Source organism: Camelus dromedarius, chromosome 20 (assembly GCF_036321535.1).
Source record: "Camelus dromedarius isolate mCamDro1 chromosome 20, mCamDro1.pat, whole genome shotgun sequence".
NCBI lineage: Eukaryota > Metazoa > Chordata > Mammalia > Artiodactyla > Camelidae > Camelus > Camelus dromedarius.
The window spans coordinates 3,952,513-3,979,242 of record NC_087455.1 but is presented as its reverse complement, the minus strand read 5'-3'; the positions used below and the strand labels follow the sequence as shown (position 1 = coordinate 3,979,242).

The 26,730-nt window shown below is 54.9% G+C and overlaps 1 protein-coding gene across 5 annotated transcripts in view; it reads right to left on the bottom strand.

Annotated features, from left to right (window-relative positions):
- Positions 1-4,463: 4,463 nt before the first annotated feature.
- COL22A1 (collagen type XXII alpha 1 chain) overlaps positions 4,464-26,730 on the bottom strand; it is a 213,937-nt gene continuing 191,670 nt past the window's right edge. For 3 of the 5 annotated variants that reach the window (XM_031439674.2, XM_064476812.1, XM_031439675.2), the window contains 12 exons: positions 24,916-24,960; positions 24,054-24,107; positions 22,065-22,118; positions 20,505-20,558; positions 18,932-19,003; positions 17,428-17,463; positions 16,203-16,247; positions 13,750-13,929; positions 12,119-12,185; positions 9,490-9,672; positions 7,629-7,706; positions 4,464-5,687 (listed from right to left, as the gene is read on the bottom strand). In XM_031439674.2, the coding sequence (XP_031295534.1) occupies positions 5,497-5,687; positions 7,629-7,706; positions 9,490-9,672; positions 12,119-12,185; positions 13,750-13,929; positions 16,203-16,247; positions 17,428-17,463; positions 18,932-19,003; positions 20,505-20,558; positions 22,065-22,118; positions 24,054-24,107; positions 24,916-24,960 (1,059 nt within the window). In that variant the 3' untranslated portion in view covers positions 4,464-5,496. The remainder of the gene's footprint in view (positions 5,688-7,628; positions 7,707-9,489; positions 9,673-12,118; positions 12,186-13,749; positions 13,930-16,202; positions 16,248-17,427; positions 17,464-18,931; positions 19,004-20,504; positions 20,559-22,064; positions 22,119-24,053; positions 24,108-24,915; positions 24,961-26,730) is intronic. The other 2 variants (XR_004132600.2, XM_031439676.2) reach the window with 2 other exon arrangements.

Here is a 26,730-nt window from a genome sequence, read left to right as displayed (position 1 = left end):
CAGTCCACAGAGGTAGTCAAACAAGACAAGCACATAGGCCCACCGGAACCAAGGGGACACCCCTCCCTCTTGATGCTACGAAGTTTGCCTCCTAGAGTCTCTCCTTGTTCACTGTGTTCCCAGGTGCAGCCCCACATGTCCCTGGGTGGCGTGCAGCGTCCTCACCCCCGGGCTGTGGGGTCACTGATAAACTGCCGCTGGCCTCATCTGTCCAGTGGTGCAGGCCATCTGAATGGCCGTCCCTGTAACCCCAGGGTGGGGATCCCTTGCCACCAGTGGGGTGAATAGGAGGCCATGAAAACACTGAAGACATTGCCCCCATCACCCCAGGAGTAACACAAGGTATTCTGGTGTATTTTTCTTTGGCCATAGAGAATCCAACTAACTTCAAGGAATGTAGAAAACATCACACCCTGTGTTCAAAAAGAAGCGAAATTGGAACTCTTCAGTGACAGCGCTTATGATCCCCACCGTGGCTCAGGACACAGACTCTGAAATCAGACTCTTCCTTTCACTTGTGGTGGAATTTAAGACAAGTTGCTTAATTTTTCTGTCCTTGTGCTTATTCTTTTAATTCAGTAGTGAAAAAGGAAAAAAAAGACACATTACTAGTAAACCTAACTAGAGGTTCTTCATGAGGATTAAGTTAGGGAAAGCGTGTCAAGTTCCAGATGTTTGGACCAGCACCTGTTCTCATTACTCATTACTCGTGATACATAATGAGGAATTCCTGACTCTGTTGCAGTGTTTCCTGACTCACTGAGAATTGTTAATCCACATATAGAGAATCAGTAAGTTATACGTTCATTCTATAAGTATTTGTTGAGCCCATATACGCTCCAGAAAATGTGATAGGTCCTGAATATTGAACAGTGATGTAAATGACAAAGTTCCGCCCTCGTGGTGTCCACGTTCTAGAGCAGGGAGATGGACAATAAACACTTGTGTTAGATGCCGATAACTGGTGTGGAGACAAAGAACAATCAAGGTAAATAGGAATCTGAAATTAGGAAACAGGGTAGTTAGTATAAGATTCTTACTGCAAGTTACAAGTTGACATTTGTGTAGAGACCAGAGAAAGTGACATATGGTCATTTGGCTATCCATGAAAAGAGGTTCACAAAGGAGACTGCATGTGCAAAGGCCCTGAGGCAGCAATCCACCTTATATAGCTGAGGCCCATTAAGGAACTAGTGTGGAAACAGAGGGGGCTGGGGTTAGAGGAAGTAGCAGAGTAAGTCAAGGAGGTGTGTAGGAGCAGGGAGGATGGAGTAGGGGCGAGTACAGATAATGTAGGGTTCTCCAACTCACTGTAAGGGATCAGGCTTTTTTTGAATGAGAAGGGAAGCCAGTGGTGTGCCTGGTATGGAGTTACTGCAGCAGCTGACATTTAAAGGATCTCTCAGTTTTGTTTTGTTTTGTTTTCTGATTCTAGACAGTAAGGCTCTCACCTCTGGACTGATCCACGGCTCTTGTCTCTAAGGTGGGGCTTCTCCGACAGGCTGCTCTGCGGGGACCTGGCATTCCATCTGTCTTCGGTTTTAATGCCCTTCCTCCACCCTGGCCCTGGGGCAGATGTCCTTTTGTCCTTTTATTGTTTCTGAACCGAATGCTCTGGATGGATAGGAGGCTCAGGAACATCCCTTGGCTGTCTCTCCTTGTTCAGCCTACACTAGAGAGCTTGCCCTGGGCTGGACCAAGGACAGCTCTAGGTCCAGTTTCTCAACAGGGACCATAAAAAGACACACAACCGCTCCACTCACACAGATGTGAAATACCACTTGGTCTTTGCAAGTGGGGCTAGTGGAACAGATGACTGCATCTCTGAAGGGGATGGCATAGGTTATAATGAAAACTTGGTGGAGGAGACAAAGAAATATGAACCGAGATTCATGCCTCACATGGAAGGTAGGACAAGCAGTTCTTGAACATACTGATTAGATTTTAATCTTGTTTTAGCAGCAGCAGCTCCAGTTAATGTTTGCTCAGTGCAATAACGTCATGTGGATGGACACAGAGGTGATCATGCTATTTATCTTCTTACAAAACTCTCTCAACTGGGGACCTGTGATAATGTGGCGCTTGAGAAGGCTGGAGACAAAAGTCACTCCAGTGAAAGGGACAGCAAGAAGTCGCTGGTGAACAGGGCTGGTGGGAAGCCTGCAAGATGCCCTTCCCGTGGGACAGGCGACCTCTTTCCCTGGGGTCCCCCAGCGCGCTCCCCGCCCCGCCTCTGCAGCCCTCTGCTCCTCCCGCCATCTGGGGTACGGAATCTGTCTGTCACAGGCTCCTCTTCCCACTCACAGGAGCCTCCCAGTGGTCTTCGGTCCTCTCTCCTCCATTCCCGCCTCTAGGCTGCTGTCAGAATGACCTGCTCACCCTGCCTGCATTCCCCTTTTCCATCTCTCTCAATCATTTCCTTACTTAAAAAAAAAAACCTCTCTTTTTCAAAATTGTAGAATAGACTACACTGTATAGCACAGGGAAATATACACAAAATGTTATGCTAACTCACAGAGAAAAAAATGTGACAATGAGTGTGTATATGTCCATGAATAACTGAAAAATTGTGCTGAACACTGGAATTTGACACAACATTGTAAAATGATTATAAATCAATAAAAAATGTTAAAAAAAAACTCTCTTAATTACTCCCTCTCATTGACTCAGCGGTTCATGAACCTAATGTGCAGGAAATCACTGATTTTCTGAAACACGGGCCAAATCGCATCACTGGCTCACAGGAGAAAATTTTACTCGCTTCATATTACCCACAGAATGAAAACCTCGTACCAGCCTTGCTCCAGACGCTCTGTGATTAGCTTCCATGTACCTGTGAGGGGCCCCGGGCCGCCTCGCTTCACGAGAGACCTGAACTCTGTGCTCCGTCCACTCACCCCTCCTTCATTCTGCCACGGCGCCCGGATCACGGTGTGGGTGTGTGGCGGATCTTACAGAGAGAGGAAGCCCTCAGCGGGAAGGGCAGCGCGGAGGGGCAGGCGCCACACCTGGGGAAAAGGCACGGCTGGAGACGCTGAGGGAGCGAGACCGACGAGGGCAGGGGGACACCGCGTGAGGTGCGAGGGAGAGACGCACTGCAGTCAGGGGAGGGAGGAGGGGTCTGTCAGAGGTGGGGGTGGGCAGGGAGACATATGGAAGAGAGACAGGGGGAGACAGACAGAGGTGTCTCTTTTTTTTTCACCGTAAACACACATAAGTCTTTCCATCAACACTAAGATACATCCTACTTTGAGAAAGCCGTATCCACAGCAGAGTGCGTGCTGTTGCACATACCAAGGTTTTTACAGGCACTCAATTTAGGAAACAAGTTAGGAAAAGCAGGCCGAAAACAAAACCGGGATGCCTCTCCCTACACCCACCCCGAGTGTCGGAGAACCCCGACCATCAAAACCATCTTTGGACTCGGCCAACTCATTCTTCCTGTTATATAAAAACCCTTCTTCTTGGTCCCTGTGAGGGACGGCTTAACATACAGAAGCAAAGTGGAACATGACGAGGAAAAAGACGTTCAGGGCATCAGAGAAATGGATTCTACACCAAGCTCTGTGCCCGAGACAGGCTCCCCTGTGCCTCAGTTTCCCTCTCAACTAGAGTGTGACTTTTTAAGCTGCAGGTTGTGGCGCACTGGTGGGTAGTGACATCTTTTTAGTGGGTTGTGATGAGCATTTTTATAAAAAGGAAATAAAACAGCAAAAGTTGAGGGCATTGTGTGTGGCCACGGTAAGCACCATATCACTAAGATGTACTTAGGGGTGTGTATACTGAGTCACAAAGAAGTTTGGTTCTTGCAGTGGATTATGGTCAACATTTTTAAAGTCACTGGATTAGAGGTTTTCTAAGGTGTCTGAGACTTTCTTCAAATAGAAAAGGCAATGATCACACCCTCATGTCTTACATGGTTGTGTGCGTGGACTGAGGTGGCAGGCGAGCAGAGGGCCAGGAGGCGGGTCGTCTCATTCTGCACCGACAGGCACTGCTCCCCTGAACCCTGACACTCATCGACCTCCAGATGCAGCACTGACTGACTAAATGAGAGACGCAGGTCTTGGATCCTATTTTAAAATCACTTTGTAATAGTTTATAATGAAAAAGAATATGAAACGGAATGTGTGTGTGTGTATAACTGAATCACTATGCTGTACCAGAAATTAATATAATGTTCTAAACCAACTATACTTCAATTAAAAAAAAAGCAAAAACAAAAACAAAATAATGATGAAATCATTGCAACAATGCTTCTCCACACATGGAACCTTCCAACATCTTTGGATGCTTGCACTCCTGGTCCCTCTGTGGATTAAAGCACCCAGCACAGAGGAGAGGCATCCATCGCCCAGGAGCCGGCCCAGCCACGCACGTGCACCCCCCGGGGGAGGAGGACACACCCTGGCCCAAGGGGCCACGCGCAGGGGGACGCGGGAGATGAGAAGGGAACTGCCACGTGGAACCGAGGAGCAGGAAACTCGGATTTATTGAGCACCTGTCTGCGCCGGGCGGAGCTTACACACAGGCTCGATGCGGTTTGTCTCAGAGATGGAAGCTGGAGGCCCAGACTTCCCAGCTCTGGCCAGCACCCCGGCCAACTGCCCACTGTCAGGCGAGCACATGGGTCTCTGGACCTCCTCGTTTTAAAATTAAAATGAGTGACACCAACCGCGAGGAGCTGGGAGGGGTCCTTTCCATGGCTTCGAAGCCAGATGAGCGCCCAGGAGCTGCTTTCCACACCAGACGCCCCATTTTGGGCCCAGACATGGCGTTCCGCGAAGCTGTTGCCAGCCATGTGACGTAATTTCGCTTCTGCAGGTCTGAAACCCTGAGGTGGCCAAGTCTGCTCCCCAAGGACCGATTCTGAGCTCTTCTCTGTGCGCTTTCCATCAGGAGGAGAGAACATTCCTCGTGGCTGCAAATTTTTCCTTCTTTCTGCTTCACTTCTCTCTCCTGGGAAGTGACGACTTGTGGATAATTTCTCCCTGGGCGACCTCTGGGCACAACGAAGAATAGAAGGCTATTGTCTCATTTTCTTAAAGTTTCCTTTTGAGGAAAGAGGTACATTTGGCAAGTGACTGGCAGGGTTTCATAGCACCAAGAGTTTCCTTAAAATTGGCAGCTACACTTCCGATGGGGGCTGTCAGGAGAACAAGTGACAATCCAGTCCCCATGAATCAAGTTTTCCCAACTTTAGAGGAGAGGGGAAAACTTGAAAAGCATTATCATATGAAATAATAATAATAATAATTATAACAATAATAATAATAAACAATAATAATAATATTAATCTTAATCTGACCGACCGGCAGCATCTGTTGGTTTTAATAATCTTGAGGTCTCTTAAGGAAATAAAACAAAAATAAATGATAAAGGAAAGAAAGAAAGAAAAAACACATGGCTGAAATGCTTCAAGACCTCTGGCTTCCCATTGGGCTCTGAGTTCAAGTTTCACAAATCCACCGCTGTCTCCTGGCATTCCAGAATCTTCTAGGGACCCTTCACATTCCCAGGTTGGGCAGCGGCGAGGCTGGCGAAGTAGGCACACTGGGAGGGGTCACACTGGCCAGGGGGGCCGGGAGGGCCTGGGGGGCCAGGGTGTCCAGCTGGTCCTGTCTCCCCTTGAGGGCCGGGACTGCCGGGGAGCCCATCTTTAGCATAGCCAGGCTCCCCGGGTTGACCTGCCCGAGGAGTAAAAGAGACAGAAGGCGGTTCAGGTTCCTTCTGGAGCAAATGAGCACTGCTCTCCCATCTTCCATCCCACACAAAGCAAGGACTCAGACATCCTCAGAAGAACACCCCACGGTCTGGGCGCTCTGCCCGGAGGGATTAGAATGGTCCACGTGGACACCAGGCAGCAGGGTACCCTGCTATGCAGAAGGGGCTGCCTTGACTGCTTGGCCTGGGGCAATAATCAGGGTGCCACTGGGGAGGAATGAACAAGGGGGAACGAGGCCAGGTAGGGAACACGCTCTCTGTTATGAAAAACCAGGACTTCTATGTTCTCACATGGTCCTGGGAGATGCATCTGAACTGGGAGTGGGACACCAAGTCCTCATAATTACCCATCAGCTCCAATCCATGCATCCTTAGAGATGCCTGGTGACACCTCATTATCCAATATCCAAATTGTCCCATTTATTCTAGTTTCTATGTAGTAGTTTCTATGCTTTATCTATGTGTTAAATTTGAACCACATATTGGGACTGTGTTAAACTATTCTGCAAATCATAGTCAAAGACAATGTAGGTAAGAAGTAAGTAACTGACAGCAGTCAAAATTTAGACCTAGAAAATATTACTTAAGACACACTTCTATGTCTCCATTTCTTATGCATCATAATATATATAATCAATCTACCTCCCTTTTTGCTTTGGCAACTGGGAAGCTCAATGCTAAGTGTTGTAGTTAACCTTGACAGTGATATTCTTTCTTAAGTCTTAGTAATCGCCCTGTTAGAAAATCCAAGTCCCTCTATAAAAGAAAAAAATAATAAACTTTTTCCTTTAAAAGATCTTTCGACACTGCATGAATTCTGTCCGTGCTTTGGTAGCGGTCATTTATTCTGTATTCCTGCCTCTATCAAGTTTTGAGACAAGCAGGGTTATTCATACACTAAAGTACAGACATTATCTCAACCTCATATTAGTACAATTATTTCCCCATCTAAATGGTTTCTGTTCTGCCTGTTAATCTCCATTTGGAATTGCCTTGTTTTAAAATATTCTTAATATTGTAAGCTATTGAGAAGTAGGCAAGCTGTCAAACACTTTATAATGTATTTCCGGTTATCTTCACTAGTGACAATAATAATACACGCGCACCGCAGGAAATCTGGAAAATCAAGAAGACAGAAATGCTGAAGTCAGAGCCCCTACAGGCCGGGTACTCAGGAACGGGCTCAGGGAGTCACAGAAGCTAAATCTAGACAAAAGCAGACGCCTCAGTGAGGTGGAGTTTGGCAGCCGTTCATCCTGATTTCTTTCACAGCTCGTCTCGGAACACGGGGCTGCTGTGTTCCGGAGGCCTCCCCGTCAGCCGCCAGGCAGGAGGCCAGCCTGTCCGGGTGGTAAGCCTGAAGGCGCCACGGCCCAGGACCCCGCAGCCCCAGGACGGCCGGGCGGCTGGACACCCTGCCCTTTGGCCAGCATCCCCCCAGGGTGTTCTGAGAACAGTCAGCGCGTCGTGAAAGAAAAAGGCACCCTGCAGTCAAGCGAGTGTGGAAAATGTCGGTTTAACTGAAATGAGTGTTACTATTTTACGCCAGGTTCCTTCACAGCGCGTAAGAGAAGGCAACTGGAACCGGGGTGTCTCAGGGAAGCCCAGTTCCCAGCACCGTCCAGACTTCTCTAACCCCAAATCAGGGGCTCTCAGGACGTTAGTTCACGGGCTACACCTCAAGGGCTCGTGGGGCACAGCAGTTTTCACAGCAAGCCAGGGGGCTGGCACTTTAGATGATTTAACAAAACAACCTGTGCTCCTGTCTCCCACCCGCCTCCCAGCCTCTCCTGGGGCCCGTGGCCGTGCAGGCCGGGGAGCTGTCATGTGTGTGTGTTGGGGGGTGCGCTTCTCCCCCCCGGCGGACGGCCCCCCACAGCCCCAGACCCCAGCGCTGTTCCTACCTGGGATTCCGGGGGGGCCGGTCTCGCCCCGGAGGCCGACTCCAGGGGCACCTGGGTCACCTTTGGCTCCTCGCTCACCTGGTGAGAAAACACGCATCTCTGACGGCAGAGGCCCGTGACGAGGGAGAGAGGGGTCTCCCCACGCCGGGGGTGGGGGTGTGCAGGGCCAGCACTGCTGGTGCGGCTTTCCCCTGCTCACACACACTCACACTCGCAGCCTGGTCCTGTTCACACACTCGTTCACGTCACCCGCACTCGAGCACACACTTGCGTTCAGAAGCATACCCACGGGACACCAAGATGAATGGACACTCCCTCCAAAACATGTTCAATTACACGTGTGGACGTGTAAACACGTGCTCCCGGGTACAACGACCCGACTGCACACGCACATACGTACATTCACACGTACACGCACACCCTCATAAACACACCAAACACGCCCACACTCTCTCCTACACACACACCCATGGCCACACACATCCACTCACACGCCTACAGGACCGTGTCCTCAGAGCATTTCACCTGAGCCTTTCTCAGGAAGGAGCTGGGTGATACACAATTTTGCATTTGCATAAGACTCTGCTCTCAAGAAGCTTGAATTCTAGTAAGGTGGATGCAGTGGGGCACAGAGAACACTATGACGGGAAGCAGACTCAGGTAAGTACTGATAATCACAGGAATTTAACGCCACAACAGAGATGCAGAAGAGAGAGGGCCCATTCCTTCTGGGAGGGTATCTGAGATTGTATTTTGGTTAACACTATACAGATTTGATTGAAGTGTCCCTCTCAACTATTTTTTTCACCATTCTTTTTTTTTTTTTTTTTTTTGCCATGTTGTTTCCAGGATACCTCCTGTATGCAACATATTGCGTTTTCTTTTAGAATCCAAATTGAAATGTTGCTAGTTTATGGAGATTTTAGGCCATTCTTATTTCTCGTTGTAATGACTACAATTGGTCAGTCATAGCCTGATGTTTTCTGTGCATTATGCTTTCTTGTTGACGTTTAGTTCATGTATTTTGCTTTACTAACCAACAGAATTAGGACTTGGACACAAACTTAAACAGTCAGTAGAAGAAACATAACAAGGAGTAAGTCAATGAATGAAGAATTAAGAATGGAAGACTGAAAGAGGAAGATGTTATGGGCATGCATTTCCCCAAACGCCAGTCACCAAGTGGCAGCTAAATTAGACCACTGCTTCCTTCTCTGCCCCATGCTTTTCTCTCGACAGAGAGAAGGAGTGAATTACCAGGTGGATGAGTTTGGGGTCAGGTCCTTTCCCGCCCTTTCACAACTGTCAGCCTGCAAAGAGACTGCCTTCTGGCCTGCTTGCACCTGTGGGCTACGTTACGCAGGGCAGGCGCTGGCCCTCACAGGGGGGACCCTCTGTTGTCCAGAGCAGCCATGCCCAGCTAAGGGCCCTACCTGAGAGCTGGACAGCTAGTGACCATTTCCAGCTTTAGCTCAAACCACTTTATTCAAATGTAAAGCTGGCTTTTAATGCCCATTTGCCTGGAGATTGTCTTATTCATCGGTTACTTCCAAACTCAAGAGAAGAGGGCATTTTGCGTTACCCTCTGAAACTTAACAGCGGAGATGGAGAGAGAACAAGAAAGTAGGAGTGAACCGATTCAATCCTCCTGGCAGAAGCATAATTTTACAAAAATGTCAAGTATGAAAACCTCTATGCATATGAAAAAATTACATGATGCCAAAACTCAGGGTGTTACCAAGCTGCAGGGGATGAGAAGGGCATGAATTACGCATGTTCAGCTGGAGCGAGCGCCACGCACCCTGGCTCCTCCTCTGCCCCCGAGTCGTCTACCAGGCACATCTTCCGGGTCTTCACTCACCTTTGGGACCCATGGGTCCAGAGGGTCCTTCCAGACCCCCTTGCCCAGGCCGTCCTGGCTCCCCCATGGGGCCTGCCCGACCTGGAAGCCCATCTTTTCCAGGTGGCCCCGGGGGCCCGGGTCGGCCTTGGGTGGCCTTCATGTGCGCGGAGGGCATCTGGGCCAGGAGGTAGGTGAGTTTGGCTGTGGAGCAGGAAAAACAGAGGCATTTCACCAAGGAGGGATAAAGGGCCAAAGGCAGGACAGCGACTCACTGCAGAGCTCAGACCGAGGAGACAGTAACGGCCGCGAGACAACAGCAACAAAGACCCCGCAGACAGCATGCTGCGCGGCCCGCGCCCTCTGGCCCGGGGCGGACTCGGGCACTGCTCACGGGCACTGCTTCCCGAGCCGGGCTGCCTGCACTGGGTCCCAGTGCAGCCACCGCTCCTCGACCTCGTAGCCTCCGCTGCCTCTTCTGCAAGACTGAGGCAGGGAGGGAGCACCTACCCCGCTGGGTGGGGGGGAGGACAGACCAGACGAGACAAGGCGCTAAAACTGTGCCCGGCATAAGGTGAGTGCCCGGGGGCATCGCTGTGACCATCCAGGCAGGACAGCAGCTCTGACAGGGGCACCAGCAGCAGGAGTGGCTGTCACTGTCAATCTGAGGAAGCTGAGGTCGCTGGGGGTGGGATTTAAGTGGCTTACCCAAAGCTATTTAGCGACTTTCCCTTTGGAAGTGCTGAATTCCTCACCCACAGAGGAAAGGCTGGAGATGATGTCATTAATGATCCTTTGGTGTCTAACATGCTACGATCACAGAACTGGCTCAAAAACCCAGAGGTCCAATTGCCGGCCGCATGTCTACTGCACTGGGGACGCAGTGCCCACCCGACGGCCACCAAGAGCTTTTCTCTGTTTGCATACAGTCCAGACAAGCAGGCCAAGCCCTTCATCTTGCAGGTGGTCTGACCCAGCCGGAGAGGCAGGGCGACACCCCCGGGGTCTTGGTAAAACCAGGGCAGAGCGGCAGTCTTCTGACTGCCCTGCCGATGGGCTCCCCAAGGCAGCCCCCCACCCTGTGCCGCCACACCAGGAAGCCCGAGGGCGCCGGTCCGGCTCTGAGACCTGGGAAAACTGCTTAACTCCTCTGAGTTTTGATGTCCCCATCTTTAAAGTGGAGCCGATGCTTCCTCCTCAAAAGGCCATTTGGAAGAAAGGACTTGGTCCAGCAGGCGCTTCGTCCAAACTGGCTCAAAACAGGGCTCATCTGTGCCCAACGGTGGACACGCCTCAGGGCGGAGACCCATTTTGTCCCCAGTAAGTCAAACCCCCAAAAGCAGAAGGTGGAGATTCCCACGCAGGAGACCCCGGGACACGCCCCGCACAGTGGGGGCTGCCACCTCAGCCTTTGGTTTCCTTCCTTTCGTCCCCTCCCTCCCCGCCGAGCCCGGCTCTGTGCCCTCTGCTCCGAGGAATGGTCTTCGGTTCTCCCGTGTGTGGAGACAGACCACGCTTGCCTGGACACCCCAAAACAGCAGGGACGAGGGTCATCGTGCTCAGCACTGCGTCCACATGCCCAACTTAGAGTCAGGCACATGGCGGGTGCCAAGTAACTGTCTGAACACGACCCCGTGATTAATGGGTCCTTCCCTCTTGTCTATCTGTGCTGGGGGTGGCTGTGGGTTTCACAGCCTCCCTCCCACAGGGCTGTCTGCGACTTTCTTCTAACAGTTTCCACCACAGAGGGGAGTGGGAGTGGATACTAGTTAAGAGAACGGGGTGGTTAAGAGCCTGGATTCTATAGTGAGGCTGCCTGCATGCAAACCCTGGTCACTCACCACCTCCTCGTCCTGGGGTAAGTTACTTAGCATCTCTGCGCCTGACCGTCGTACACACCTCACAGGCTCACGGAGGCTTCTGCGAGCCGTGTGAGCGCCGACAGCCCCACCTGACGTAGGGCAAGCCCTGCACGCTGGCGTTACTACTACTGCCTTCCCACCGCTCTCTTCTTGAGCACCTGCCATGAACCGGGCTCGTGCAAGACTGGGGTTCAGCAGCAAATCCAGCCCAGAAGGATTAAAAGGATTCTAGTTCCTCGAAAGCTCTGCGTGTTCTGGCTCCCCTCAGGGTCTTTGCACGTGCTGTTCCAAAGGACTGGGGTCTCATCCCTGCTTTCAGCCCACACGGCCCCTCCTCCAGGAAGCCTTCCTTCACCTGCTCCCCACCATCTAAGCTATCTTAGGTACTTTCATCTGTCCTCTTTCAACACCCTCTGCGCCAAATTAAATCACAGACATGTTCCCATTGTACTGAAGTCATCTTGTCTGTTTGCGTTTCCGTCTCCTCCCCGGGGCTGTGAGCTCTGTGAGGCTCATACCAGGCTGCCAAAGTGACTCGCTGATTAGATAAACAACCGAATGCCCAGAAAAAAAAATGAACGCTCAAAGCTGGTTCTGTAGGTGGTGAGCTCCCCTTCCTAGAGGCAATTCCAGCTTCCCCAAAGACAAGCGTGGAGCTGACCAGAGCCTGCCCGCTGCCCTGCAATCCTGGTTTCTGCACGAGCCGCTCTGAGGCCGCAGAAGTGCTGAAGGACCAGTGAAAGGACTGCTTCCTGGGGCTGGGCGCACCCAGGACCCAATCTACTCACTTTCCAGCTGTTTCTCAAGTTCTTCTTGGATGAGCCGCCGCAGGATGTCCATGGATGGAGACTCCCCCTAGGAGGGAGGAAGGCGGAGTTCATTTATCTTTCCAGGAGCTCCTGTACCCTGAGACCCCTGATGGCTCAAGAAACAAGAGGGGTCACATCTCCCTCGTGCAGTCCCTGTGACACCCGGAGTCGCCTCCTCTCTCCCCCTCGCACAGGCAGCATCTCCAGTCTTGGATGATACCCTGGACTCCGGGCTCCTGAGGCCCCTGCCTTGTCTCCCTCCCCTACACCCCTCCCACTTCTCAGCTGGGTCTCCTTCCCCACAAAGCTCTTCCCCAGCACTGGACCGGAGGTCCGCTCTGACGCTCTCCCCACCAAAGTCCTGGGGACCTTCAGGACCAGCTCCCAGGTGGCCTCCTGCACTGAACCGTGTTTGATTGCCTCCCTCTGGCCACTTGGCTGCTCTGGACCCCAGGGTCTGGCTTTCCCTGCTCTGTACACGTCGGCTCTGTGCAGGTGTCTGACACATTTCTGGGGCTCAGGTCACAGAAGCAGAGGAGGCTGCAGGTCACAGAAGCCGACTGCTGCCTCTGGGCTCCCACGGTCACGTGGGCTCCTTAGAAGGACCCTTGAGAACAGCCCGCATGAGAGAGCGGGCTCCTCCCTCATCCTCAGATTCCATCCTGACAGTGTCCATCCCAAGGGTGCAGCTCTTCCTGTGCCCATCTGGGCGGCCCTGGCACCTGGCACCACATGAGATGGATTCCGTTTCCTTATTCTTTTCTGGCTACTAATGTTTTATGTTAGTCCTGGAATGCCTATGGTTACCCGCAGCCGCAGGAACAGGAGAACTTGACAAAGACTCAGTGCAGAGGGGATGGGGCTGTGGGAGCCCCCCGTCTCCGGCACCCCACACCTGGCTGAGAGACGGGATCTGGCTGCCCGGCCTCTTCCAGGGCAGCTGAAACTCCAGCTGACCATGGTCCCTGGGAAGTGACAGGACCACAGAGCCAGTGGGGCACCAGAGGTCACTAAGCCTGTGCTCTGAGGGATGTGAGGGTCCCCAGAAGACCACATGGGTCACGGAGAGGGGAGGTGGGATCACACGGACCTGGCAACCAGCCCCCACCGACACTTCCACTGAGCTCTGCTTTTTTCTCTCTACACCTAACGCGGGCCGATGTTAGCAGTCTGTGCAAAATAAGAGTTCTGCCACTAGAATAAAATATGTTCGAAGAAAAAAAACTGCTCTAAATAAACCTTTCCTTTTACTTTTGGGAAAAGCAAGACCCAGAGGGAAGAACATGTGCCATGGACAGGCAGAGAGGAGAGAGGCAGAGCCAGGCATCGGATGGAGGCGGGTCGGTCGCAGAGAACCGCCTGCATCTTCTCGGGAGCCTGTCGCACGGGGCCCCTGGGCAGGAGAGCCCAATGGCCAAGGGCGGAGCAGGAGACAGGCTCTACTCTCGAGAAGCTTCTTACGCCACACACGTGTTTTTTACTTTAACCACCTCAACACACCTGTCAGGAGAGAGGCTATCCTCACCCCTCTGGGCAGACATGGAAGGGTAGGCTCAGGGAGGAGAAGTAAACGGGGAGCCCCATGTTTGAGGCATCACCAGCATCCTTACCCTCAGTCCGGGAAATCCTGGCTGGCCCGGAGGCCCCGGAGGCCCGACTGGCCCGTTCTCCCCAGGTGGTCCTGGGGGGCCCATTAGGCCTGTATAACCTTTGTGGCCTGGGATTCCAGGGTCCCCAGGCTGGCCCTTCCCACCAGGAGGTCCTTTGTCACCTTTGATGCCAGGATCTCCCTAGAGGGGAAAACAACGTGTCAGTAAGCAAAGGACTAGAAGGTGCTCCCAGGCCAGACAAGACTTGCGGATGCAGGAGGGACTCCCCGGTCCTCGGCCTCCTGCAGGCCTGGAAAGGAAACCTCAGTCCTGGCAGGTAGTCTGCAGAGGACAAGACGGGAACTCTGATTTCCAAGTCCCAACCCTGTGCTCTGTCCCAGCAGTGCAGCTCCTGCACTGGCTACAGAGGCCAGCCTCCGAGACCAACACTGGAGCCTCTGGCCTGGTTCTGGCCCGGTTCTGTCCCCTGTCAGCTGGAGGGCCAGTGGCACTCGTCAGACCGAGGTGTCTCACTTTCAGTAATCGCCCCCCCCACCTCTCGCAGCTCTAGGGGACCCGGGGAGGATGGACACTGCCTGGACCTCTTTCCCTCCATCTCTGGCGCAGACACTGAAGCCCTGGATCAATGATCTGGGGACCATGGCAACCACGGGACATCCGGTCCTCTGCCCCATGTGCCACTGTGTATCTGACCAGCAAGCCTCAGTTGTCGGAGAGTCTGAAAAGACAGCGGCCACATGAACGGCCTCAGGGTGTAAAAGCTCCACTGCAGGGGGCAGCGGAGAGGGAGGAACCGGGAGAAAAAGATGGCAAACAGATGGCAACGGGACACGGGCCGCGACGATGGTGGATGTGAGGAGGAGGCCGGTGCAGTTATGAAGCCACCTGGGACAGACACACGTAAAAACGGGAAGAGCCAAACAGCGGGCAGAGGCTGCTACGTCCTGGGGGTGAGCGGAGGCCCGCGCACAGTCCCGGGGAGGACGCCAAGCACGAGCATGGTGACGGACCTGGACCCAAGGGGCCGGGGCCAGGGCCGCGGTGGAAGGGGCAGCTCCTCCTCACTGCAGACTCTGCTCCGCGATTTGCCTTGTGTGACTATGTCTCCACGCTGCTTTTGTTCAACCGACAGAACAGTGAATTACAAAGAGAATTTAGCCTGATCTGAGGGGGCACCTGGGTCTCCCCAAGGCGATGCGTCTCATGGGGACGCTGTTGTCGTTCACAGGTGACCTCAAGGCTGGGGTCCGCGGGAGTCCGGGCGCTTCGTGCGCGTCAGCACCCAGGCCTGCGGTGTGGCACCTCCTGCTCATCCAAGCCCTCGGCCTCCCGTGGCAGCGAGAGGGCCTGTCTCCTGCTTCACACGTTCCCCGGAGCGCTGCCTGGCAGCGCTCCACGATGCCGCTTATCCAGGGCAGGGCAGCTCTCCGTTACTAACTCGGCATCAGAGAAGACTCCATTCATTGATTAGGTATTAGAGAAGATTCATATTTGTGGTCCCAATGCCCTGGCTCCCCATCAATACTCAAGCCGCTCCCCGCACGCAGTGGCTCCAGGGGTGGCCACAAGCCCCTGGGTGGCAGGACCCTCAGTGCCTTCTCAGGCACAGCCCCCTACCCACTCCCGCTCCATCCTCAGGAACCAGCAGCCCTGGGGCCCGAAGTCACCGGGAAGGAAGAAGGGAGAGAGGTCAAGAGGGGGTGAGAATCCCTGACGCTCTCTGCTTCTACTTTTCTATTCCTGGCTCGTAGGGGAAACCAGCTCCTCACTCAACCAGCTTGCAAGGAAAGCAGAGATAGTCTTCGCAGGACCACAGAAAACAAGCTGAGGGCAAGTGTGGGGAGACGGCGCCGTCCGTGTCATGCAAAGTGGGACAGTGTGACCGCGGACCAAATGGAGGGCTGTGGGTGAACGAGATGTTTAGTTTCTCTGAAAGGAGCAGCAGGTGTCAGGAGTGGGAGAAGGCCCCCTCCCCACACTGGCGTTTCTGAAAAAAAAAAAAAAGTGTTTTTTGGAGGAATACAGTGTAAAGAAAGGCCTTTAGAGCACAGCGCCAGGGCGATTCATTATGGGAAAATCTGTTGCCTTGTCACCTCCAGGGACAAATCTGGCTCCTGGCAAATTGGCACCTTGGGCTCTGAGCACCCCGCGCACAAGCTTTCACACACGGAGGGAAGGGGAGAGGAATCTGTCAAAGTCTGGAAGCACTCGCCTTTGAATTTGTAATTGCGATGATTTTACTCCTTAAAATAACAACCAAAAAAAAAAAAAAAGGGAAAAACCAACAACACCGACTGCAACAACATCGGGTGAAAACCTCCCTTCGCTCATGATTTTCGGGGGACGCTGAACACAGAAGCCACCACACAGCCAGCTCTCCACGCCGGGCTGCTTCCTAAAGCCTTGGACACAGTCCCCTTGCCACCGTGGAAGGTGACCACGACCCCACTTACCCTTTCTCCTTTGGGTCCTGGCTCTCCAGGCTTCCCAGGGGCCCCCTGCAATGAAACCGAGGGAGGGTGGTCACTCAACCAGCCATCCCATCTGCCTGGGCACCTCTGCCCTTCCCGGTTCTGCAGGCCGCTGTGTGCTAAGGACAAGGGGTCCTGGAGGAGGTGGGTCCTCCAGGAGTCCTCTCCAGTTGTGCAGAAACTGCAGGCCTGACCCACTTCCCCCCATCTCCTCTCCTCTGGCCAAGGCCCACCCTGGACCGCCGGCACCAGCCATGGTGCAGAGTGAAAACGGGTCTTCCTCATTCAGGAGGGAGGGTGCGGACTTTGAAGGAGACAAGCCAGTTTGCACAGAGCTCACAGACACAGCCTCTGGGTTATTTCCTCTGTATTCATTCACTCTTGTGTTCATAATTTATCAGAGTCTTGAATCTGCTCTGTCCCAGGCACCTGGGCCACAGGAGAACAGAGCAGGGTGAGAGGACAGAGGATAGTGGGGTATCTGCTTGGTTTCGAGGCGGTCAAGGAAAGTGGGCAAAGGCAACATTTCAGCACAGACTTCGGGATGAGCAGGAATGGGTGTGGGAAGGGTGGGGAAGCCGGGGAAGGGCTTTTTGGAAACAGGGCCCAATGTGTGTGAAAGCACTTGGGAAAGAACATGGCATGTTTCAGGACCCAGAAGGCCAGAGCGACTGGCGCGGAGAAAGCGAGAGGTCTCGGAGCACCCTGGACTCTGCTGACAGCTCCGGTCTGAACTGGCAACTGACATGGCCTCACGTGTGTTCTACGCCAGAGGTCACCATGGGTGCTGGCAGGAGCAAGACTGCAGAGGGGCAAGGCTGGACCAAAGCACCAGATAGGAGGTCACTGCAAATGCCCGGGTGAGAGACGATGGCGGTCCAGGTTAGGGCCCAGCGGTAGAGAAGGGGAGAGATGGACAGAGCTGCGACGTGCTTGTTGATGGATCGGGTGCAGAGAGACAGAGAAGTGAAAGAGACATATCAAGATGGTACCGGGGACCGGCTACAAGGTCTGTGGGCCTCATGCAAAATAAAGTGCGGACCCTTCCTCAGAAAGCATTAGGGGTTTCAGCACAGCGACGGCGGGACACAGGGGCAAGTGCGGGAGTCCTGAGAGGCCCGCGAGCCCGCACGTGTCACCGCCCGTGCAGCGACCCCATGTCTCCCCGAGGAAAGGGGCCCCGGAGGAGGAGGGGTGCGGTACTTGCCTCCTTGCCCGGGACTCCGTTCTCCCCGGGCTCTCCCTGCGAAACAGAACAAGGTCCCAGTTAGCTCTGCTGTGGCAGCACAGTGCAAGCCCGTGACCGTCTGTGAAACAGACGCTTCACTCAAGTCCTGCTCCGGCAAAGACAACCACCAGCGGCCCACCAGCGGTATCCCAGATGGGGCTCTTCGGTCAGCCTGGGCAGAGGAAGGCAAACAACGGTCCCGGGGAGGAAGCAGAATCAACAGTCTTGGCTCCTCGCCAACGGGATGGCTGTGACGCCACCAGGAGGCCTCCGGGATGTCCGTTTTACAGATTATCTAGTTGTGCAGGAGGCCTCCCTGAGAAGCAGGCTCACGACCAGTAAGACACTGGGCGCTGGAGTGGCCTGTCTGGGTTAAATCTTGGCTCCTCCACTTACTGGATCTGTGGACAGTCTCCTTCAAACTTCTTTAAACCTTCTGTGCCGAAGTTTCTTCATCTCTAAAATGGGACTAGCAGCTGTATGGTGCAGACAGATGATCTGCCACCATCGTGACTAAGGGGTAAGTGAGTGCAGAAGAGTGGGCACCTGCTGACCGAAGGCACAGATTACTACTCGGGGGTACAGAAGGGGGCTTGGGCCTTTAACAGCGGGGCAGCCAAGTGAATAAGGCTCAAGTAAGGATCAGTGGACAGAGCACGTGAGGGCTCAGGCTGCGAGGAGGACAAGGGAGGAGGGGTCACCGCCTGGATGGCGGGGTGGGCCTGGCCGTGGGTCCCCCTCAGGGACAAGAATTCAGCTGGAGGGGGAAGGACAGCAACGTGGGAAGACCATCTACTCTTGGGTGTTTCATACAACCCTCGTCACCAGTCAGCAGGCCAGTGCAGAAGGAACCAGGGGGCCCAGCTGGACGTGGGGCGTCCTTCCACATCCCTCTGCCCGGACACCTGGTAAGGATCCACCTCCAGCTTCTCTGCATCGAGCTGTCACTCAGGAGAGCTAGACTCCAGCACCAGCGGGAGCAGAAACTGACCATGTGGCCCTGAATAAACCACCACCTTGGTCTGACCCTCCGGCCCGGCCTCAGTCACCTTTAGGACCACTTCTAGGATCCTTGAAGTTCTAGGGCCCCCCTCCCCCAATGGTCACCTCGCGTGGTTACAGGCGCTGAGTGTCAGCGGTGGGCGGGGTGCCGCTGCTGCCCCCACTACAGAGTCGTCTGGGTCAGTCCTCGCAGGCAGGCACTGCTGTCATCCCCGCCTGACTAGGGAGGAAGCCAAGGCGCAGGGGCCACGGGGGCGGTGGAGCCGAGTGCCCCGCGCAGGAGTCACCTCTGCGCTCACGCTTTAGTCAGCGCGCTCCCATGTCCCCCAAACCACGACGCGACTCTGACCGCATGCCAGGTCACAGCGCCCAAAGCAGAGCAGGTGCGCCTGAGGACGCAGGAGGTGGTAGGAAGCGTGCTGAACGTGACCCTCACACCCAGAGCCAGGCATTGTGGCCCCCATCGGGATGCTCTGCTTACCTGAGGCCCACGGGGACCCAGGAAGCCAGGGAGTCCTGGGCTGCCGTGTTCTCCCTTGGTGCCCTTCTGGCCCTGCAGAGGGAGATGGGGTTCATTCCTCAAGGTCCAGGGCCAACTCAAGAAGATGCAGAAACCGTGTAACCCCTCTGTACCCTGAAGGCCTGACACATGGACAAAGCAGAAGAACAGCCCTCTCCTGTACTGGAGGGGGTGTTGGGGGGAGACCCGGGGGGCAGTGGACCCCCAGCCATGGGGCGGGGGGGCAGGAGGAGAGCTTCCTGTAAAGAGTCAGAGGCTTTTCCATTCAAGGCAACGGAAATAAAAAGGGACAAATATTCAACCCAACCACCCTGATGTGCTGGGGGCCCCTCCCTCCCAGTGACCTCCCAGTGAGGCAGAGTTCCTCTTCCCAGTCGCCAGCAACTCTCCTGCTTTGGTAGGATCACTTTCTGGAAAAAGTGTTTGGGGATCTTTCAGCTTCAGCCTCTCTGGGGAGCCACCATAGGCGGCCCCCTCCTCTGAGGCCAGCTCTGCACCCGGGATGGGTCCACCTCATGACCCAGCCTGGCCCAGTCTGGCCCCGGCTGCAGCGTCCCAGCAGCAGTGACAGGACTCACACTGTGGCTCCTACGGAACATCACCACACGTGCTAAGGGGTCAGACTCCTTCACGCGGCGGTCCCCGGCCCAGCGGGAAGATGGGGCTCCTAGGATGACCAGAGGCCCAGTGCGCCCGGGGATGGCGGGTTTCCCAGGAGGCAGGATTTTCAGGGCGACCATCAGGAAGGTTCCCAGCAAACCAGGATGAGCGGGTCACCCTAGTTTCCATGGTGACCACAGTGAGCCGGCCAGACTGGTTTGCCCGCTGCCCAGTGAAATGATTGCCTGAGCAGCACACCACGAGGGTGGCCTTCTCAATAAGGGTGCCAGTTTTAGCAAATAAATATGCAGTAAGGCTAGGCCGGGAGGAGACTAGTGGTCAGGCTTGACTTACGCAGCCCTGGACCCATCAAAGTCCTGGGCTCCCCTCCATGTCTCCGCACTGAGCAGACCTGAACCCCACACCTTGGATCCTCGACCCAGAGACCAGGACTCTGCTGATGACTCGTGCCACCCTCTTCCTCTACCTGCTGGTTGTCAGTGGCGAGAAGCAACAGTGCTCTCCCCACCCCTGCCTCCTAACCAGGAGGAAGACCCTCTTCAGCCAGGTCTGCGCTACACCCGATCCCACCACACACGCTGACCCTGCTGAGCTGGTAAGGGGCAGCTGGCCTCCCCTGTCCCTCCACCCTCTAAAAACATCAGACAACCACCGTGCAACCTGATAACACATTTTTTTAAAGTCTAAATAGTCCTGCCCTGTTGATGCCTGTGGTCGTAGACAACAGCATGAGCAGTGCCTCATCACATGCATTTTAAACTGTGAAAGAGGTCCTTCTTGGAGCCGCTGGCCTCCAGCCGAGTCCCACGGTCCAAACACCGCTTCTTCCCACTGATGCCCCCCGCGGTGGAGACAGACCACACACCCTTCAAAGCTCGCCCTGGTTCCATCACAGCAGTGGGACCATACTCACGGGGTTTCCTGGAGTGCCAGGGTCTCCTGGAGAGCCAGGCGGTCCGTTCTTACCCTGGTGGAAGAAACAGAAGGAAGGGTTCTGCCAGGACTCTCGGCCAGGATATTACAGAGCAGGACGGTGGAACAGCGAGGCTGCGGGATGTGGAGGGCCTGATTTCACACTTAGAGCTGTGACTCACACCAGCATGGCTCTCAGAAAACCACCTTGTTACTTAGAGGATGCTTCTCAACTTGTAAAAGGAGTCTGTGATATATTACGAGTATGGAATTGTTGTGGAATTGAATGAGTTCATGTGCCTGTGAGTTGTAAGCTCACTCATTCATTTATTCCATTACTCATTCAAAATATGCATACATACACACAAGCTATGCAAAATAAGCAAGCTGCAAAGATAAAACTGTGTGACAATTGTGCATTCTGTCTATATGCTAGTAGGTGTACTGAAAATATTCTCAGAGACACGCAAGATGCTGTTAACAGCGGCTGCCTCTGTGGGAGGTGGGGATGAGGAGGCAGCCTTCTTTTTGCTTTGTAACACCCATTCCGCATGCGTCCTTGCACCATCCCCGCAGATCACGTCCGCGTGCCCACACCCAGGCGCGCAGATCGCAGCAGCCCCTGTGGGAGGGTGTGTGCCCCACTTTGCACAGACCTAGGAATGTGAGTAACCGCTTCCGACCTCCCTCTCCCATATTCTCTCAGTCTGCTCTTGGATAAGAGAATGACCTGCTTAAGTGCATAAAGGGGCAGGGATAATATTCAAAACATCTGTTAACCACATGGTGGGTCCCCTCAGCCCCAACCCACACGTGAAGTCCGACTCCCCCCGTGTCAGAACTTGACCTCATTCAGAAATGCGTACGTCATTCAGTAAGAGGAGGTCATACTGCAGTGGGGCGGCCCTGATACAATGACCGGTGACTTTATAAAAAGGGGACGTTGCTCCAGAGACACGCCCACAGGGGGAGTACCACTGAAGATGAAGGCAGAGACAGGGCGATGCTTCTACAGGCCCAGGAAGGCCAGGGATCACTTGCAAGCCACCAGGCGCTGCGAGAGGCACGGGACGGCTCTCCTGCAGGAGGAGCCAGCTCCGCGGGCTCCCTGACCTGGGACTTCCAGCTCACAGAACGTGAGGCTAGCAACGTCTTGAACTTCTAGGCTCCATAACCGAGAGACCGTAAGTTCTGTTGTTCAAGCCCCTCCCTGTCTAGTTCTTTGCTCTGATAGCTCGAGTGAACAAGGAATGTGCCCCGAACATCAGAACGTCCTAAAGCTGGAGAAGGACTGGAGGGGAGGTCCCACAGGACCCCTGCCGTGCCAGGGGGCAGCTTTTAAGTTTCTGGATTGTGGGGAGGTGGTCCCAGAAGAGAGCCTTGGGAGTGTGTGCGGGGCCACAAGGTGGGGCTCAGGGCAGCAGCTATCTACCAACTGCTAAGACATTCTGTCACTTTTTCAACAACCCAGAGGGCTACACCAGGATGAACCGACCAAACACCACCATGGGAACAGGCCTTGCCAAAGCACGGAGCAGGCTGGTCCCAAAGCAAAACTCACCGGCAGGCCCCTCAGTCCCTGGGGACCCTGTGGCCCTGTGGGTCCCACGTCACCCTGGAACAGAGAGAGGTCAAGTTATCACAGTTGCCACAGGAAGACGATGGAGGCGCAGCTCCAAACATGGACCAGAGTTCACCCAGTTCCCAGAGGGAACCAGCAGCAGCGTCCAAGATGCTTCATCATGAATTACCCCTCCGGCCACGTGTGGATCAGCTTGCTCCCAGCAGACGAGGAGACGCGGGAACCACCCCCCCGCCCCGACACTCACTGACTCAGGTACCTGCTTAGACATTTTCCACTGGTCCCACAGGGATTTCAGGGGCTCCGCCTGGAACCCAGGGGAGAAACAGGGAAGAGGACTGCTCTTGGAGTTGTGCTCCTGAGTCACCGGACAGTGACCTGGAGCTGTTCCTGCCTCAGTCACCACGGGAAGGAAGAGCCCACCTTCCGGGGGCGCAGCGGGAGCGGTTCACCGCCACCACCTCCGTGGTTTTCCCGGCAGCCTCCTGACATGGGGATAATTCTCCCCGTGTTATACATGAGACAACAAGCTCGGTCATGCTCCTACACAAATGAGACGGCAGAACGCTCTAGAAGATGGCATTTTTAAATGAAAAGTCAGACAGCTGAGAGGGAGGGAAGAAAGCATTTGCACTCTGACCTCGCATCCCAGGTTCCTGTCCCTGACCTCGCAGGGTGAGCTGAGCCCACGTACACTCCCGCCTGGGGAGCTCCTCTCACGCCCTTTACTGAAATCCAAGTGAGAAGAATACACTGTGTAGCACAGAGAAATACATACAAGGTCTTGTGGAGGCTCACAGTGAAAAAGAATGAGATGATGAGTATATGTATGTTCATGTATGACTGGAAGCCTACGCTCTACACTGGAAATTGACACAACATTGTAACTCAATAAAATAAAATTAAAAAAATAAAAAGAGGGATTGATTCGACCAGGATTTTCAACAGCCCCGCAGCGCCTAAGAGGCACCTTTGCGGCCCCGGGCCAAGGCAGCTGCTCTGCTTTTAACTGCATGCGGGCCCTCCGTGCTCTAGGCTGGTTTTGTAAGATGGAGTCCACTGCTGGGGAACAGCAGGCGATAGATGGGATTTCTCCCAAGGTCCTTTGCGGCTCCATCATCCAAGAAGACAATGCACACCGGGGGCCAGGGGGCGGAGCACACCTCACAGCGGAGAAAGGCAGGTCCTGAGGACACAAGGGGGCGGGCAGGGGGCCGCTCTGGACCTCAGGACCCTGTGCTCATGCCCCTGGCCAAGCGCCCGCTGCCAGGAGGCCGCGCTGTGTGCACGCACGTCGGACGGCCCCGCGGGGTGTCGTGTGCCAAGGCCATCGCCCTGGCCTGCGGGGTGCGGAGCCGGTGGGTCTGGGCTCCTTGCTGCTTCCCCCTGCCCCTGGCTCTCTGTGTGACCACGAGTAAGTCTCTTGATCTCTCTGGGTCTTGGTTTCTTCTATCGGTAAGATGGGGGTAAAGATGACTTGCCCCACCCTGATCCCAAGGCCACAAGTCAGGGAGCAGGCGGGGAGCACACAGCGCCCCACAGCACGTGGCGGTGGAGCCGTGATGGGTTCTTGAGCCAACAGAACATCGGAGGTGGGGAAACGATCCGGGAGAGGCTCTGCAACGCCGCTCACGTCCGTCTGAGGCCAGATCCAGCAGCACATCACTGATGCCCACAGAGAGCTCCGGGCTGACTCAGCAAAGCCCCCTTGTCTGGCACACAGCAGAGGCACCAGCCATTGAGTGGAAGTCCAGATCCCAGGGCCTCGTCTGGGACTCCACGGCCCGTACTGCCGGCAGGCGAGACACCACCAACAGATGCCTTGAATTCACCTGTGAGTCCCTCCAAGGTGGCACCACCCACCTGGTCCAATTTGGGGGCATCTCTTGGTCCTTCACTAAGCACTTTCTGTACACCCCCTCCCACCCCCACAGGCCCGGCCGGGCCCCACAGGACACCCAGACTCACGTCTTTTCCTGGTGACCCTTCCTTGCCAGGGGGCCCCATGGCACCAGGCTCTCCCTAGGAGGTGAAGCAGAAACAAAACAGGTGCTGTTAGGAGGAGATGCAGAATGCCGCGGTCTCAGCCGCGGTGGTCCTGGAGCATCTGAGGAGGTGGCCGGGAGGACAGCCCCTGGGGGACTGGAAAGTGCCCCGCTGAGCCCTGACCCTGGGCCGGGTCAGCAGGGGCCCCAGGGACAGCTCTGCATCCTGGGCCATTCTCTGACTCTCTGAGCTGCAGGGAGACACCTGTGGAATGGTCAGGAAACCGCCTGAATTCTACCTCCTCACCTGCTGACCCACCTGGCCCTCTGCACCTCAGCTCTCTCCTCGTCGTACAGAGCGTGGTTAGGGCGGGGGGCTAACCGGTGGACCCTGAGATCCCTTCTGTTTGGGGCACGTGGAAGAGATGGAGGAAGGTAACGGACAAGAAGACAGGACCCAGGCCATCTGGGGAAAGCCGATGCTTTGCACACATCAGCTCTGGGACCTCGGGGGAGCCACCCACAGCCTCTGGGCCTCAGGTCCCTCCTCTGTAAAGCAGGCCTTGTAATAGCCCTGGCCTCACAGGACTCGTGACAGCAGGTCTGCGGGGAGCACAGCCGACAGTGACCCACCAGACTCCAGGCTGACTCAGTCAAGGTGGCTGTATGTCGGGGTCTGGTCCCCAGGAGAAATGTCTAGAAACACTAGACGAGGAGGACACTCCCAGTGACGCCACTGTTCTCTCTCAGGTGGCACAGCACGGCGCCCTGGCCAGGCCCAGGGCCGGCTAGAAGGGCCAGCTCAGGTGCACCCGGGATGGCCTGATGGAGAGATGCCCACTTACCCGGGGGCCAGGGGGGCCAGAGTCGCCCGTGTGTCCCTTGAAGCCCTAGAAAGAAGAGAATGAAGTTAGTCCACCAAAGATCAGGCTGATAGCTCGGGACCGGACAGACACCTGCGAGATGGCCCAGCTGAACCCAGAGCCCTCTCTCTGTGCCTCTCCTGACTGCCCTCGTCCGTGACCAGCTGCAGTGCGCGGGGCCCTGCTTGGCACCAGACATGGGCCAGGTCCCTGGTGACTGCCTGGGTGGCGAGGCCCTTCCTCCTGGGCACTCTGCATGTGGGCAGGGCTGCAAGGGCCTGTCGCACAAATGCCACCCGCAGAGGGTTGGGAGGGGAGGGAGGGAGGGAGGAGGGATAACGCTGTAGGAGAAAGAGGAAGAGCCGATCTGCGGAGCCCGGCCGTGTCCCTGCCGCGGTCATCACACGTGCTCCCATCACAGCGCAGGGAGGTCCTGCAGGATGGGCTGTGTTTTCCCCACTTTGTAGATGAGGAGCTCAGGCCAATCACAGATAAGTGGTGGAGGCAAGACTCCAAGCTGGGTCTGTCTGACTACAGCGTACATCCCTCCACGTCACACTCCACTCAAGGAGGCAGCAGTTTGTGGCCCGATAGGGCCCTTCTCAGACCCTAACTCCCGATTTTCTCTCCTGGTTTCAGAAAGCACGTGAAGACCTTCCGGGGAGAAGACGGCCCTCAGGGCTGGCACCGCTCTTGTGGGGGTTGCAGTTAGCACCCTGCAGACGTGCTGTGTGATTCCGCCCCACTTGGGGGGTGAGAATGGGTGGCCTTGGGAGGGAGGCTCTGAAGGTCCTTCCCCAGATGGGGAATGGGATCAGGGTGGTGGGATCAGGGTGGTGCAGCGGAGAGGGAAACTCCCGGACCCTGGGAGGGGCAGGAGAAGGAGCGGGAGGAAGAGGACGTCGTCTCAGAATGGATTCCAGATTCAACCACTGTGACCTCAGAAGAGTCACCTTACCCCTCGGAGTCCTAGCATCACCGCCTGTGAGATGAGGGTAGGAAGACACACCTGGCGGAGCTTCACGGGATTAACCTACAGAAAGGGGCGTTCTATGCTAGTAAATTCGAGGAAAAGGGCTGACTCTGGAGTCGGGTCTGGAACGGAACCACGGCACCCCACTTTCTAGCTGCGGGTCTTGGGTGCTTTCCTTCTCTTCACTGGGACTCAGTTTCCACAGCTGTAAAATGGGGGTAGAAGCTACTTCTGCAGAGCTGCTGTGAGGATTGTAAAAGAGAAAAACAGTGCCCCCCACTGTTTGAGATAGGCCAGTGCCCTTTCCCTGGAGGGGGATAGGGCCTGCCTGGGTCCCAGCATCTTCCCTGAAGACACTAGAATCCCAAATCCAGCCAGCTCAGAGGCAGGGAGCCTGGTTGCTCTCCTCCCATATAATCGTGGCCAAAAGCACCAACTGAGGGAGCCACGTACAATGTCCCTGTCACCTGGCTGGGAATTCTACATGTTTCATCTTCTCGTTTAGTACTCAAAACGACCCTATAGAAGTGGGAGCTATTCTGATGCTCATTTCATAGAAGAAACAGAGGTTCAGAAAGGTCCTCTGACCAAGGTCGCAAAGTTAACAAATGAAAAGTGAAAGCTGAACCCAGGTCTGTCCACCTCAAAGCTCACACCTCTAACTCATGTCATGCCAGCCAAGGGGGTGGTCTTCATTCCCCTGCCTGGGTCTCTAACCTCTGTCCCTGCACTGAAGTAGGATTCCTTACAACTCTCAGTTGAGAGATGGGTCTTTCCCCAACACAGGTCCCAGTAAATGGATCTCCTTGGCTGAAAAAAGGGAA